Source organism: Falco rusticolus, chromosome 6 (genome assembly GCF_015220075.1).
Source record: "Falco rusticolus isolate bFalRus1 chromosome 6, bFalRus1.pri, whole genome shotgun sequence".
Lineage (NCBI taxonomy): Eukaryota > Metazoa > Chordata > Aves > Falconiformes > Falconidae > Falco > Falco rusticolus.
This window is the reverse complement of record NC_051192.1, coordinates 28,655,501-28,671,216: the sequence shown is the minus strand read 5'-3', so window position 1 is coordinate 28,671,216 and position 15,716 is coordinate 28,655,501. Positions and strand designations below refer to the sequence as shown.

Below are 15,716 nucleotides of genomic sequence, written 5' to 3'. Positions count from 1 at the left end.
TAGGCATTACAGGAAAGAAAAGCCAGTATGAGATTAAAATGAAAACATAAGAGCCTGTAATAGTATAAACTAACTCACTTCCAAAAAACTACTGAATTTTTTGAAGCCTTAAGTGGTCAAACACACAAAGCACACAAATAATTCCTTCTGTATTTAGCTGGAAAGCGCAGAATAGAAGTGTAACAAATTTACTTGTTTCTATCTTTGTTGCACAATTAAGACAAATAAAGACCACTGATCACTGGACTACATCAACATTAGAAATTTCTAATGTTTTGCAGAATGTTTGGAGGATTCTTTCTGGCCAGAAAACCATCTTTGGGTTCTTTTGATGTATTTGAAGTTCCATATAAAAGATATAACACATGTATCACAGACATCTAGATTCAGTATCTTCTGCCAAGACAACAGGGTAATACCATAAACTTGTAACAAAAAACCTCTGTGTGTGTATGTGTGTGTATGTGCACGCACATGTTTTTTGGAAGAGGATGGAGTAGTTCAGAAAGATCCAAAATTTTCCTTCCCAAATTCCTGTATATCAGCATGCCACTTCAGAATACTGATCAAGCACACACAAAAAAACCCCAAAACAACCAAATGCAAGTTATTAAAAAACATGTTTTAAGTTTAGCATTTTCTCTGATAATTTTCATTTTCATAAAAGATCGTCAGTGACAGATTTCTCAGATGCATCCTTGAAACGTGAGAGCAGATCCCACCAAGCATTTTTATGGGCAACTTATTAAGTCTGCCACCATATTAGCCATGATCTTCTTACTTATAAAATGAAATCCAATCTTATGAACTGATTGAAAATATTACAAATATATCATTTGCATTATACAACCACAGATACAACGGTTTTTGAAATGTCAGGGAAATCATAAGGAAAGAAAATCATGTGAGAGTGTGAACAGCCTTTAACAGAAGAAATTTTACAAAATCCTGCTTTGAGAAGTTACATTAGGCAACTTCCTCCAACAAACACCATTGATTTTTATGTCAAAAAATCACCAAATCTGAGACTTTTCACATGGGAATAAATACACAATACTTCAAGACCTCTTTACTCCTCTGAAGATCAAACTGTTTCCATGTGTTGTGCTGTCCACTTGATACAGTGTAAAATACATTGCCACATTTAATTTAAAATTGCTCTTTGAAGTCTCTAAAACATAGACTAAATGATACACATACAAAGTAACATTAATCACCTTAAAGCTGCAAAATATTCCAGTAATACAAGACTCACAGAAGAAAAGAAAAAATAAGAAAGACTTACAAAAAGGATTCTCAAGTAATTTAGTGCTCAACTTGGGTATCAATTGCAGAGGACATTCTTGCAGGTATTATTAAATTAGAAATTACCATTTTGCAAGTACGAGTATCTGTGTTCATTACTATCTGACATCATGTTTTTCTGATAGTATGTTTAATAGATTCTCTCAGTTTTTGGAATTATTCTTCACAAAGGAAGGTCTAAATAGCACAAGCCTATTTTGGAACCCTCTAACTTTCCCTTTGCAAACCTCAGTTCTTCACTTCTTTACAAGTAGATGAGTAGGTTAATACCCTTCATTAAGCTGAGTCAGGACAGTCATGCCTATCTGAAAAAGCCATCCAAAAAAAATATCATAGGGCAATTATCTAAGGCAATTACCACAGCTAAGACAATGAAAAGCAAAATTCACCAGACACCTGATCAAAGAAATCATGAGAAAGAGAAGGGACAGAGAAATAAGGGCATATCGACAACAAACCAAAGCAAATTGCAAATACTTTAATAGCGTTGAAAAAATAAACGGTCAGTCGTTCTGCTCCATCACCGACAATGGCACTACTAAGACAGCATTTGACTTGGGAACTTTGTGTCTCCTCAACTGACGGCTTAGTAAGTTTGCTTTGGATATTTTACCTTGACTAACTGCTAATAAGCTCTGCTTTTCTCTAAAGGGTTAAACCCTCTACAAGGCATGAGGGCAGAGTTAAGTCAAGAAGCTGTGGTCTTCAGGCCAGGTTCTCGGCTAAGAAAGACCGTGGGGCTTCCTGGCATGTAGATGTTGGGCTGGAGCCAGGTTTAAGATTCTTCAGGAAGTTATGTTAAGTTTGCAACTGAGAAAGAAAAAAAGGTAAAAAAAAATATCTCTGCCACAAACTTGTGACAGAAGACTAGTACCATTATTCTCATTTCACAGAGTGACCTGAAGCAAAAAGACACGCTCCATCGGAATATCACAGGTAGGTGATAAAGGAAGAAATTATCCCTGGTTCTTCTGACTCCCTGTTCAGTGCTTTATCTACCGGACCATGTTATTAAAAGGAAAACAAGACCACTATGAAGCCTGTCAAAGTGAAAATGCTGTGCTTTGTCATGCATCACGCATTAAAATATTTAAGTAGGGTATAAAATCTACACCATTTCACTTCTGATTTTACAGAGCTTTATCCAAAATGACTCATGCCTATCAGTTACTATATTTTCTTACATTTTCAACGCTGTTGTGCATGTGCCTCATGACTCTTATAACAGAGAATGAGGTGTATTAAATTAGGTACCAATTCTGATAGGAGTTAGAAAGGATTAAGTCTTATCACACATCTGTTTGTACGCAGATTCCATGCTTACGTATACAAAGAGATACTTGATAGGTAGGTATATGCATAAACATACACATGTACACACAAGCAGACACTTACATATAAATAAAACTGAGCAATTATTTAAGTGAGTTCAAAGATCAGACTAAATTTTGTTTGATCTAATTCATTTCCAAAGAACACTTTTAAAAATCATTCTTCTTGCCAAATGCTGCAGGATCCATACCTTTTAAAACAATAGGCTTTCATGATTTGAAAAAAGAACTAACAAAAATGCCAAAAAAATAGTTACAGTTGATTTGGATTGGTTTAATATCAGCAGAAAACAAAGGATACGTTTATTCCATGTATGAATGAGTTCCTAGAAGAACCCTTAACTACCAATCATACTCTAAGCTCCAATGGAAACACTGTAACAACAACCAAAGCATTTTAGTAATGTTTTGCTGTCTTTTACAATATGCATCCTGAAGTCAATTTCTGTTTCTGTTTGGAGCTTCTCTGAGACAATTTTGTCCATTACATTTCAAAGGAATACAGCAAGTATTACAGCTCTGGTTGAACAAATAAGTTTTAAGAGGGTCCAAACTACACTTGTGCCTAATGAATGTTGCATTAACAGAGGCAATTCTACCAGAAAACGCTGTCAGCAAAATGCTACAGGATTCTGAACTGAGCTGCATAACATTTTTTTTTACAAAAAACCATGGTTAAAAATAATTTCAATTAACTGTGTGTGCACACACAAGATTGTTAGCTTTTACTATCAACTATTTCATATGCCTAACAGAAATTCTGAAGTTTACTCTTTGAAAGAAGGGAAATAATTTCTAGCTGAAGGGTAGCCAAGATCTCCAAATCTAATTTATATTACACTATTATAAGGCTGGCTTTGGGTGAGGAAAGGCTATTATTTCTGCAATTTTTAGTAAGCTTATAACAAAATAACTATCTCCTCACTACTGTGTCAATACTATATGAGGAATTCTAACCAAAACTAGAATGCTAAAGAAAAATACCAAATATTTATGATTACAAGAACATAAGGAATTATTACAATCAAAGGAATAGAATCAAGATACAGTTCAAGTTTATCCACATTACAATACCAATCACTGTGAGAAATCATTTTTCCTCTAAATTCAGTGAAGTAGCACATCACAAATGTTACTAAAGACAGCAAAACAGTTTCAACTAAATGAAATAGAAACAGTAGTCATAAAGATGTTCTACTCCAGGATAAACATGTCTGCTATACAACTATTTGTAAGTTTGAAAAGTAAAAGCTGTGTCGAGTAGCCTACAGTGTATTTGCAAATGTTATTTGCTCTGGCAAGCGCATGTAATATTTTCAGCTATTATAGTAAGTTTTCAGTGAACCCACTTACCTTTAAAAGCTGTTATTTTATAATTATGCTGGATAGCAGCCACCATGTCCTTCCAGAAGTCATACTTTTTCTGACCATCATGCTGTAAGTGTCAAAAGGAACCTAGTCATTATATTAAGTATCAGCTATTTTGAGCTTTCATACTGAAGCAGTGACAGCAATGCCATTAATAAGCATAAGTATTTGGAGTAAAACAGTCTTAGACAGTAGGATTCAGGACTCAGTAGTACCCAGCTTAACTTTGGGTAACCACAGACAAATTATCTCCCTACTTAAGAAGGTTATGGCTGAGGTGGGGGGAGGAAGGCAAAAGGAGAAAGGATTAATATTTGTGAGGAACTCTAAAACATTGCAGCAAAAGGGGGCATTAGACAGAATAGCAACTTACTGAATGAGCCATCCCCAGTGACATTTGGGAAAAAGAAGTGCCTAAAGCTGCAGATACAGTACTTAATTAGCAGGTTGACATTATCTACAGCCTGGCATCCATATCACCTTCCACCCTCAGAACCAGCAAACTCCTTTGCTATAATTTAGAGGTAATGCCCTTCTGCCAACAACTCCACTCCAAATGCTGTATCAAACATCCATCCAGAAGCCAGGCTGAGCAGCACTGCATTGCATTGTGCTCTGCAGACTGCCAAACCCCAGCTCTGGCAGAAGGACAGGGGAAGGCGATCTGTGCTTGTGAAGAGTTTCTCGCCATTCCTAGAAAGCTGCCCAGGCACAGAAGAGCTCCAGCTGACCTCAACAGTCCTTTCAGCATCTCACTAAGGGAGAGGAAAAGCTTCCCAACGAGCTGAGTGCCACAGCACTCTCAAACTCCATGAATTTTAGGAGTGCTGTATTAAACAGATGCAATTACACAGCCACCCAGTATTACAGAGCAGAGGATCAGCTATGGATCCCTTAAGAGATGCTCAGAGTTACAAGCTAACCTGGCAGCAGTAAAGCAGGTGGTACAGTCTCTTTGAGTTTGTATACCATGGGAAGTATCTTTGTAAGTGTCGTTACAGGCTTTCAACACCTACCTTACGATAAATTTCAAGGTAACTGTTAACAGATTTCATGGCATTGGCACCTTCTGTGTCCCTACCACTGCATTGATACCTGAACAATAACCATTTTGTAAGCATAAAGCATCTTCTAGAGAGGGAAATATTCAGAAACTGAAAAAAACCACAAACCCTTAACATTGCCAACAAAACCCATGTAGTTTATATATACTGAAGTAAACTGCTATTTTGGGCCTAATCTGCCATGGAGGCTTCCAGAGGAATGATCCACTCAATTTCAAAACCAGTAAGTCACACAAACAAGGTTTTTTGTGCATGACTGACAAGCACTATGACAGTCTGCTTACCATCCACCAGCTCTACAGGTTAAGAGCAGGAAAGATACAATGCTGTGGCTTTCAAATATTTTTTTTAATCTGTCCCTATAGCAAACAGCCCCAGAAATACATAAAAGAACTAAAAACTAAAAGAAAAGGTTTCATATATGTCAAACTTCAGTTAGCTGGTAACCAAGGTCATTATTCAAAGCCATGTTCAGGTGGTGCTAGGGTGTACCTGTCTGTCTAGTGGCAATGGCACTAGCACTAATCTAGAGACAGACAAATTCAAATGTCCGCCCCCCTCATACTCCATGTGGTTGACTTGCTCCTTAGTTTGGAGTTTTGGGTTTTTTTGTTTCTTTAAAAAAAAACCAAACAGTGCAATGAGCTAACAGTTTCTCAGAGCCCTGTTTTGAGGACAGATGGATACAAGTTTAAAAGTGGGTACACTTCCTTCAAAACATTTGACTTCAGAGAAGACTAAAATAATTGTCAAACAAATTGCTTGCAAATCTACAGCCGTTGCATATGAGATGTACAAGAAAACAGACCAATTGCCAGAAAGCAGGAAGAAAATTCTGTGCATGCCCGTGCAGTCCGCCATTATTTTGGTGTAACTGTCAAATGTGCTTTCATTAGCTACCAGATAAAGCAGGACTTTGTGTAGCTTTTCAGTGTGAAGATCCAAAACACCAAGAAGCTCCTCTGCTTTGTCTGAAAATACATAAGAGTTCTGGCTCTGGATACAGCAAAAGCAGATTCATTTTTAACAGTGTAGAGCAGGCCAGCATCCAACTCATATTTAAACTCATTTTGAATCCAAACCTAGCAGTTCTCCCATCTGTTTCCAGTAGAAAGCTTTCCTGATTCTAGAACAGTGTCTGGAAAATGTAAGAGAGTAGTCTTTACTAAACAAGTTCCCAGAACATGAAACAGAAGCCTCTATTTCCCTTTAGAAATGTGGAAGAAAATGTGATGGTTTCTAACCCTTAGGATGCTAGGATGCAGGATTTTGCAGGTATGAGCGCTGGAGAGAACTACCAGCTCCTGCCTTTCATCTTGCTCATCTAGCTGATGCTAACTTTCCCTGGAATTACCGTAGCCCACCAACATTCAGTAAAATATTCAGGAACTGCTAGCTCTAGATAAAGAGGGTTCATGACCCACTTCTGGTAGCTCTTTGGAGAAACAGCACAGGTTGAAATCTCTCTGGCTGAAGACAGCACTGATCCAGGGTCAACGCTCCAGCTCATGAACTAGTAACTGAATTTGAAAGCTTACTACACACATGCTATGACATGCTTCCTCTCTCAATAAATAGATGATTCTGTGCCAAGTCTAAATTAAATACAAAAGAAAGTAATACAACACAGGTGTTACATCTCAGATAGAGTTCTAAGCTGTGAACAGCTTAGAGGAAGGAGATTAATCAGGCACAAAGTTAAGAGTCTTACAGTGCACCCCTCCTCAGTGCTTCCTGATAAGCTAGCTTTAGCTAACTCTTCATGCAGCACTTGGACTTAGGCAGCAATCCCCTAAGCATGCTATTTTGGAGTGGAAGCTAAAGCATCAAGTCAGCTGATACCCAAAGCAATCTCTGATACCCATCCCACAGCTCTGGATTTCACTCTGCAGACAAAGTTTAGTATTGACAATTTTCAGTGCTGTAGTGCTCTGGTATCTTTAGCTAGAAGACGACATCAGTACTCTGACATCAATATACTTGTGTATGAGAAGAAACCCCTCCTACTCCCAGCTGCACACAAATTAAAGATTCAAGCCTTTTTTAACACAATCAAATCAATTAGCATCAAACTTCAAAGGTAGGATTTAGGACATTCTGTCTAAAAAGCACTGAAAAATGTTCAAGCAATTGCATTTTATGCCTTGAGAATATAACCTACTGTTTAGCAGAGAAAAAAAAAAATCGTATTATTCTAGAGGTGTACATCTGTGTACACAGATCAATATATTTAAGACAAAAACAAGTTTAAAAAAGCATGGAATGAAGCTTTCAATCCATTAACACTTTGCAAATTAGGAAACCATGTCATTCAGAAGACTCGCATTAGATTTAATTGAAGTATCATCAAGTATAATTAAAGGAGATGTTAAGAACTATATTCTACATATTGCAGGGTGAACTTGAGAAAACAGTGCGTTTCTAGTCGTATCCTAGTTATTTGTGCCCTCTGGTGGAAGTACATGTATTTTGAACATGCCATGTAGCTCACAATACCTTTGGAGCCAACACACCAAGTCCAATATGAAAAATTCCAAACAAACAAAAAAAAAAAAGCTAAAAACCTTGATGTTGTTCAATACTCTATTTGTACGCATTTAATAATATATACAAGATCTGTGGTGGGTAAGAGAATGATAATGCAATACTTAGTTTCAAACAATACAGTTCTTACCTGATCTAAGCTGTCCACAACCCTTGCACACAAGAAAGCTCCTGGCAGGTCAAAATAGTTATCATATAAATAGTATTTAGCTGGAAAAAAAACAACAAAACAACCTAAATTTTTTAATCCATACTGTATGCTTTAATCACAAATAAAAACCACATTTAAATAAGAATATAAGCTCCTATTTGGATTTTACTGGTAACAAGCATTATCTGCTTCCCAATCTTTGTTAGCCTTTATCCCCACTTTTGCTTCTCATAATTGGTAACTGAAAGTTGTTCATCTATATCAAGGCAGTGAGATTTTAAAATTACATTTTAAGGTTCTAAAACTTAAGGTGGAAGAGATGGGAGAGAACGATGAATTTTAAGAGTCAGGACAGTATCATTCAACTCTTCTAAAATATCTATTTCCCTAACAGTGGAAAGACAAATAAAGGGTTTGAGAAGTTGTTTCAGAAACATTTGGACACGTCTCACACATAGCCTTGCCCTTTGCACACAAACACCGCAGACAGTGTCTTAGTGCAACTGGAAGCATGCCCACACTATTACATGACCCCCACAAAACAGAACTAAATCAGGAGGTGCAAATGTCCCCCCAGACCGAGGTCATGTTCAACAACTCTCTCCTAGGAGCAAAATGACTTAACTAGTGATTTTTTTTTTTTTTTTGTATTCATGACCTTGTCTATGCTGTCTCTTAGATATATTAAAGAGCAAGTGAGCAAAACGGGGATTAACATTCAGAAGAGAGACCAAGTGCACTTTTCAGTGAAAAAGAAAGGCACATGTGCTCTATGAAGCAAAAAACCCCTCTCTTGTACCTTGTTGCAAAAGATCACCTGCAGTTCATAATAAGCATCACAAACAAGTTTGTGTCAGAAAAATCACAAGGAAAATACCTCCATTACATAGCACAATGCAACTTAACTGAGCACTGTATGTGTATTACTCACAATTGCCAAGATCAAAGTAAAACAGAGAGGAAGTACAGACCCACAACGCAAACCTAGCCACAGCGCCTTCAAAGTGACTCCCATTTTAAAATCAAGAAATTTCAGTTGCAGGAGGAGTAGTTTTGTTTCCAGACCCACGCTGTTCTCTGCACCTGCACCTAGGGCTCCAGTAACAGCACGGATGATAATGAGTCAACGGTTAAGAAAAATTAAGATTTGACATGTCCTAAATGAGACAGACTGTGATTATCAGCCTACTTCATCAAGGAACAATGTGCCCATCTCTATAACCAAAACACACCTATGTCAGCTCATTTGTCTCATCATTGGTGACCTAAATTTAAGTTGAACTCTAGTATTAGAAGTTGAAAATAACAAAACCCTCACCTATTCCAATAATTCTCAGTTCAAGTATTTTTACATATTTGTGGTAAGAAGTATGAGGCACTGAAGGGGCCAGAGCAATTTCAAAGAAGAGGATGTGCTAAGGTATAGCTACCTGAGCGGGAAACCATGCCACTGACTGTATTAAAGTGCTTCCACTCCTTCCTTCCGTATGTCTCCAGGAGCTCTTCAGGTGTCATGCTCCTTGTACCATGGCTTGCCCTATTCGATGCATTTGGTTATTCGTTAAAAAAACAAAACAAACCAAAAAAAGGTTAAAAACAGCCAAACTACTCCTTGTGTAAAATAATGCATTGCAACTGAACACTGAAGTACATGCAAGTTGATCAAAAGTAACTCTCTTTATAACTTAGAAGTTTCCCAGAACCTAAGCTTTTGTCATATACATTGCAGTCCTCAATAAAAGCCTTACTACACAGAGGTTTGGTTGGCTGGGGGCACAGCTACTGTGCCTCACCTGCTAACACAATCACTCTGTATTGCTCGAATGTTCTCAATTGTGTGAGGACACTCGCTATACTTGAACTATCAATATACGCTGCACAATAAAACACAGTACAGAAAGCCTATACATCATTCTGAAGCCTGGTAACATTCACAGAATGCAGGGCAGAACTATGGAAAAGTGCTAGTTTGAGCTCTGCAAGCAGCTGTGTAATACAGAAGTGTGCAGAAGCCTTTTTAGGGATAAAAATCAACTAGCTTGACCATCAAATTAGGCCTCAAAAGAATGCACAGAATCTAGTTTTGAAGCAAATGCAGGCAATGCTAGGAGAACTAATCCTATATCACTCTTCCCTGTAATGTGGTATACCCTCTAGTCTTGAATTTTGCATTTAGCACTCTGAAATCCATGGTACTAAATGAATTTTGGGTTACACAGCAGAGGCACACAGGAATTTCTTCCCTTCTTTCAATAAGATCCGACCTTCCCTAGCATCTTCAAGCTCCTTCTCCCACATACTATCAGAAAAAAACACCAATCAAAGCAGTAGAGTCTATCTTGCATACTAAATTACACAGACTTTCATCCTGGAAAAAAATAAGGGGGAAACAGGACAGGGACTGATATACTTAGGTATATCTACTTTTCAGATTTGTGATTCAAAATAGCAGTCTTCCACGTCTAAAAAAAAAAAAAAAAAAAAAAAGGAAGGAAGGAGGAACTAAGGATATACTGAAATGATGACTGAAGGCAAAACATAGCTTTTAAGAGGAAATAAACCCAGAATGTTGGTTGTCAGTTTCTGTGTTTAATTTACCTCAGGCTATTGAAATTATATGTTCTAAGCCTGCAAAATTCTGAATGTGTATGGTACAAAGATAGTAGTGCTAATGACTAATGCTAATGATGGGAGCGCTGACTCAGTCAGGTTGCTCACAATCCAAAGAAAAACATTATCCTGGATCTTAGGAGAACTGGACTAAAAGTACACTGGTAGCCACTGAAAAAGTGAATTTACTTTCAAGATCAGTATGCCCTCAGAGTCTTAGATATTTATTAAAACAGAGATACTCTTTACTAGCAGCTAACTAGACTGCCTACACAACATTAAGAGAGACTGAGCACCACATTACCAAAGAGTATTTAAACTTTTACATCTAATAAATAAATATATGTTGAAATTAGTATTTAAATATTTCATAAAACTAAGAAATGGCTTTCAGAAAAAGGATAAGATTTTGGTATTTGTTTAAATACATAAACTTACTGTCAATATTACCTCAAAACTGTTCCATCTTCTGCAAGCTTCACAAAGTTTCCTTCTTCGATGTCCAACACCAAGCCTTTGCAACTAAGAATGATTTTAAGGAAGAAATGAACAATTAACGCTTTCAGAGGAATGCCTAGTTATATCAGCAAAATGCAGCTACAGAAGCTACACAATGATGCTACACAAAGCAAACAAAGTCACAACCCTTCAAATATTTCCATTTTTTAACAATACTTTATATATGGAAATACTTTATTACTACCATGAGGACTGCATTTCACTTACATAGCAAATTCCTACTAAATAAATACAGTTCCATTGTTCAGTGACTGTTCATACAGATAAGGTTGGAGGATTAAGGTCCAAACACATACAACTAAGAAATGTGATATTTAAGCCACTTCCATTAAAGAAATAAGTTTTTATTATTACTAGACTGGTAACACCAGTTATTAAGGGACAGAGGGCTAGAACATCATTCTAAATGAGGCAACTGCATATCCAAGGAACACATAAAGCAGAAGCACTGCCATGTTAGCCAGCACTGACAAAGTGAAGAGTTGACAGCATACGACAGATAACAGGAGTTCCCAACTCTCCTGGTAAATCTATACCTTCCAGATAATTTAATCTACATTCACTTGGGTTATTTGAAAAATTCATTCAGAGTTCAGTGGCTAAAATAATAATGTATAAACAATACTGAAAAAGTAGTGGCATCTTCATCCTCCTTTATGAGGTACCCAAAGAAAAGAAGATATGCCATGAAGGCAGCAAGTGGACCCCATCCCTTCACAAAGGACACCTGGGTGAGAAACTGACACGCAGCTACCAACACTGCAGGCTCGCAGGTCCACATTCATGGACCTCCCAGCTCCAATAAGGGACCGAGGCTGAGATATCTAGATCTTAACAAAGGATTTTACATATCAGAGACCTCAAAATATGAGAAATACAGATACATCGCTTGTTTTATGGAAGTTGAAAACAATCTTGTTGAAAACTGTTCAGTCAAATGCAGAATTGTAAAAAAAAAATGATCAAAACTGTTATACAATAATACATCCATTATTCAATTCCCCCTGTGTTTCTCTTAAAAAATGTAGTGATTACCTGGGCATCAAGTCCCTACCTTCGTGGCCTAGATTATAACCTGTTAAAGTTGGAAGATCACAGATTCATGCTTAAGCTCCTGCCCAGAGACCACTGAGCTCAGAGCAGAAACTTGCATTTCAGTCTTCTGCCTCACAGCTTTACGCATGACATGCCACCCAAGGACTACCTCCTGGCACACCACCTTTCCTCAGTTCCTCAGAAGGCTGTTGAGGTTATTTTGCCTTACACAAATGAAACCACATCTGTCAAAATAAAAATTACTGAATTCTGATGGTTACTGGATTTTCCAGTTGAATTGAAGGTAGAAGACAAAGGAGATAAAATAAGATAGTAAAGAGATAAAATAAGAGAGTAAATCAGACTAAAAGGCTTGTGTCTAAACAGCTGAAAGCACAAATCAAGCTTGAATGCTCAGTTCTCTCTTCAAAATACCATGTTAGAAGTATCCCGTGACAAATACTTGTTCGAACAAGTATTTAAAACTGTAATTTTGTTGGGTTTGACAATCATAACAACTACCTAATAAGAGAAGCTGTTTTCCAAGCTTTGTAAAAAATTATGGCATAAAGGAAGTTATGAAGAAAGTTTCTTGTTTTTTTTCAACGTACTCACCAGAAGTCCAAGCTGTCTGGAGCTAGAGTCAGCAAGTCTTTGTCATAACCCTTCTCCATTACCAGATACTGGGCAAAACTATCATATATTAGCTACAAATGAAAAAAATATATGCATTAATTATATTGATTAAATGGGACCAAAGTTACTGCTTCTTTGGAAAGAGACAAGACACCAGTGTTGGTGCCTCCTTAGCAAAATCAAACCAGGGAGCTAGAGGCCCTGTCCCACTGCCTCTGCTTCTGGGAAATAGTGCCCGAGATTGTTTCTGTCACAGATGGAAAACAGCTCAAGATGCTCACACAGCAGTTCTGGTGCTATATGTCCAGCCTAACCAAGTTTACAGCATTCTACCTTATTGCCCCTGTGCTTCAAGACTGTTGGGAAACAAAGATGGTAAGTACTTAAGACTAGTCAGTACTTCCGTTTCCCAACCTATTTTTGTTTTTTTTTTTTTTTAATTTTAAATGTCATAGTTACCAAGACTGAACAAGCAAATTCCAAACCAATAAACAACTAACCTTAGGGGATATTTTAAAAGTATTCAAAGGAACATATTTTTGAAGGAGGCAGGCAACTACTAAGTGAATTGCTACTACTTCTAAGTTCAGAAAGAACTCTGCTAAAGCTTGGTCATCAGTCAGCAATTTATTAGTGTAATGTGCTGGTAAAGTTGTACAAGATCTATGCAGATGCTGCCAGGTCCTTAAAAGACCATCCAGAAATAGTAATTGCTCCCTTTTTCTCATGGTTCTTTCATTAAAGCTGTTCCCTGGCCTTTTTTTTTTAATTACAAAAGCTGATCTTGGAATGAATATGAATAATGTCTGAGAAAGACTAATATGAAGGCCAGCGCTGAAAGAGTAAGCACTAACTGCACTTTCCGCTGTGCCTGTCAGCCTTTGAAAGTATTTTTTATTTCCAATAGATAAGGAAGCAGGAAATGGGCATGTGTCAGTCTGTGTGCTGTGAGAAGATGCAGAGTGAACAACAGTAAATATTTTTTGGTTTTTTTTTTCTATTCTTTTCTTCGGTTGTTGTTTTGTTTTGAAACTCTAGTTATACATTATCTGACGTTTGCCTCTGACAGGCAAAAATCCTTATTAGGAAGAATGTACCTGTATAAGGTGTAATGTGTGTGGCACAACAGAAGGAACATGGAAGGTAAGCCTAGAGTTGTAGCTTCCAGCCTGAACTTAAGAGCATGTACATTTTATAACTTGCTACTATTGAACCCTCTTTTGCTAGGAAGATGCCTCTCTACATAAAGTCACACACAGCTAAAGGAAGCAATGCGATTTTTCAACACAGTACACACCGAACCATGCCTATTTATAAACGGGATACCTCATAAACATTTGTTTCTATATCAAATGCTGAAGTATCTGGCAATTGGCGTAGGAATCCTGTACAGTGTAAAACATATTGTAGGTGAATGGAGGCAAATAAAAGGGGAGAAGGGGACAACACGAGCTCCATGACACTGGACAGCTCTGTGGCAAAGTCCTGACATCAACGACGAAGGATGAGTCAATGTCCTTTAATAATGTCCTTTTTTTTTTTTTTTTCGAAAAAAAACCCAACAGTGCTCAGGGCGGGAAGGCACAGCACATGACAGTAGTTCCTCTCCGTAAGGCACAACAGGGATGCTGCCTCTAAGCCAGAGATGCTGGCTGCCTTTAAGCTCGGCGATTTATTTTAAGCACCAGAAACTTTGCAAAGGTCACCTGCGGCGAGCGCCGCGGGCTCCTGTCACCCTGTCTGCAGCACCTCCACATTCGGGGGGGTCTCTACCTTTCCCTCAGCGCCGCTACCGTTCGGAAGCTGCCAGGCGGCACCACGCTCAAGGAGGAAGACATGGCTGTCCCCCCCGCGGGCACAGGCCTGCGAGCAAGCGGCCGGCGAACACGCACTTGTGCTGCCCTTGGCTTTTCGGGTTCCTCCACGGGTACCCGCGCCAGCAGACTCAGGATCGCTGCCCCCAGCGGGGGTCCCGGCCGCCCGCGCCCCCCAGGACCCGCCGCCCCGCTTCCCGGCACTTTCCCTTTCGCTTGGGCAGGCGGAGGCGAGCGGGGCGGGGCGGAGCGGGACGGAGCGGGGGGGCCCCGGCCCGCGGCTCCCGTGCCGCGCCGAGCCGTGCCGTGCCGTGCCGTGCCGAGCCGTGCCGTGCCGTGCCGTGCCGAGCCGTGCCGTGCCGTGCCGTGCCGTGCCGAGCCGTGCCGCGCCGCCCCGCACTCACCCGCGCGCTCTGCGGGAGGTGGTACCGGCAGAGCGTGTGATCCAGGTCGAAGCCCATCACGTCGCAGTCCGCCAGGCAGAAGTACCGCTGCATCCCCGAACCGCCGCGGCCGCCGCGCGGAGGCGGGCGGAGGAGGAGGAGGAGGGGGAGGAGGAGGGGGAGGGGGAGGGGGAGGAGGGGGAGGAAGGCGCGAGGGCGGTGCTTCCTGCGGCGCGGGGCGGGCCGGTCGCAGCCGCCCCGCCCCCGCCCCGCCCCGCCCGGCGGGGCCGCCCTCACCTGCGCGGGGTCCGGGTCTGGGTCCGGTGCGAGCGCACCCTCCCCCGCCGAACCGGGGCTTCCAGGGCAGCTGGGCGGCCGAGCCCCCGGCAGGGAAGGCGGGGTTGGGAGAGGCGGGCGCCAGGCAGCCGCCCGGAGGCGTGCTTCCGCGCTCGGGTTTAAAATGTCCGTTTCCCGCCGAGGCTCTGTGCGCTTGAGAACGGGCGCGGAAACAGGGGGGCCGCGTTGCTGCCAGGGCTCTGTCGGGGGGTGAGCGCGTCCCGCGTAGGCGGCCCGGTGGGGCCGTGCTGGGCCGGGGGCGGCGGGGCGGGGGCAGCCGCTAGCCCGGCGGCGGGTGCTGCAGCTCGGGTGCCCTGCCAGGGACAGCCCCCCCCGCCCCCCGTGAGGGGCCAGGCCCCGCTCCTGCGGCCTCCTCAAGGGTGCGCGCAGCGCTGCAGGCTGTAAGCGGCGCGCAGTGAACCACGCTGCCCTGCGCGTTTAGCTGTGGGAAAACAAAATCCCGGAGATCACTGCCTACCTTTTAACTTCCTGACAGCTTTGGCAATCGGGAACCAAGGCAACACGGGGAAGAGTACGGTCTGCTCCCGCGTAACGGAGTCAAAGGGGTATTTTGATGGGCGCCTGCCCAACAAGGGTGGCCTCAGTGCTGTTAGAAGGTG

General features: G+C 40.9%; 1 protein-coding gene across 2 annotated transcripts in view; it reads right to left on the bottom strand.

Annotated features, from left to right (window-relative positions):
- The window catches only part of NT5DC1 (5'-nucleotidase domain containing 1), a 148,539-nt gene extending 133,602 nt beyond the window's left edge, over positions 1 to 14,937 (bottom strand). Inside the window, exons 1-6 of one of the 2 annotated variants that reach the window (XM_037391260.1) lie at positions 14,782 to 14,937; positions 12,543 to 12,634; positions 10,824 to 10,895; positions 9,194 to 9,300; positions 7,743 to 7,822; positions 3,990 to 4,071 (exon numbers count right to left, since the gene is read on the bottom strand). In XM_037391260.1, the coding sequence (XP_037247157.1) occupies positions 3,990 to 4,071; positions 7,743 to 7,822; positions 9,194 to 9,300; positions 10,824 to 10,895; positions 12,543 to 12,634; positions 14,782 to 14,874 (526 nt within the window). In that variant the 5' untranslated portion in view covers positions 14,875 to 14,937. The remainder of the gene's footprint in view (positions 1 to 3,989; positions 4,072 to 7,742; positions 7,823 to 9,193; positions 9,301 to 10,823; positions 10,896 to 12,542; positions 12,635 to 14,781) is intronic. The other variant, XM_037391259.1, reaches the window with a different exon arrangement.
- Positions 14,938 to 15,716: the final 779 nt, after the last annotated feature.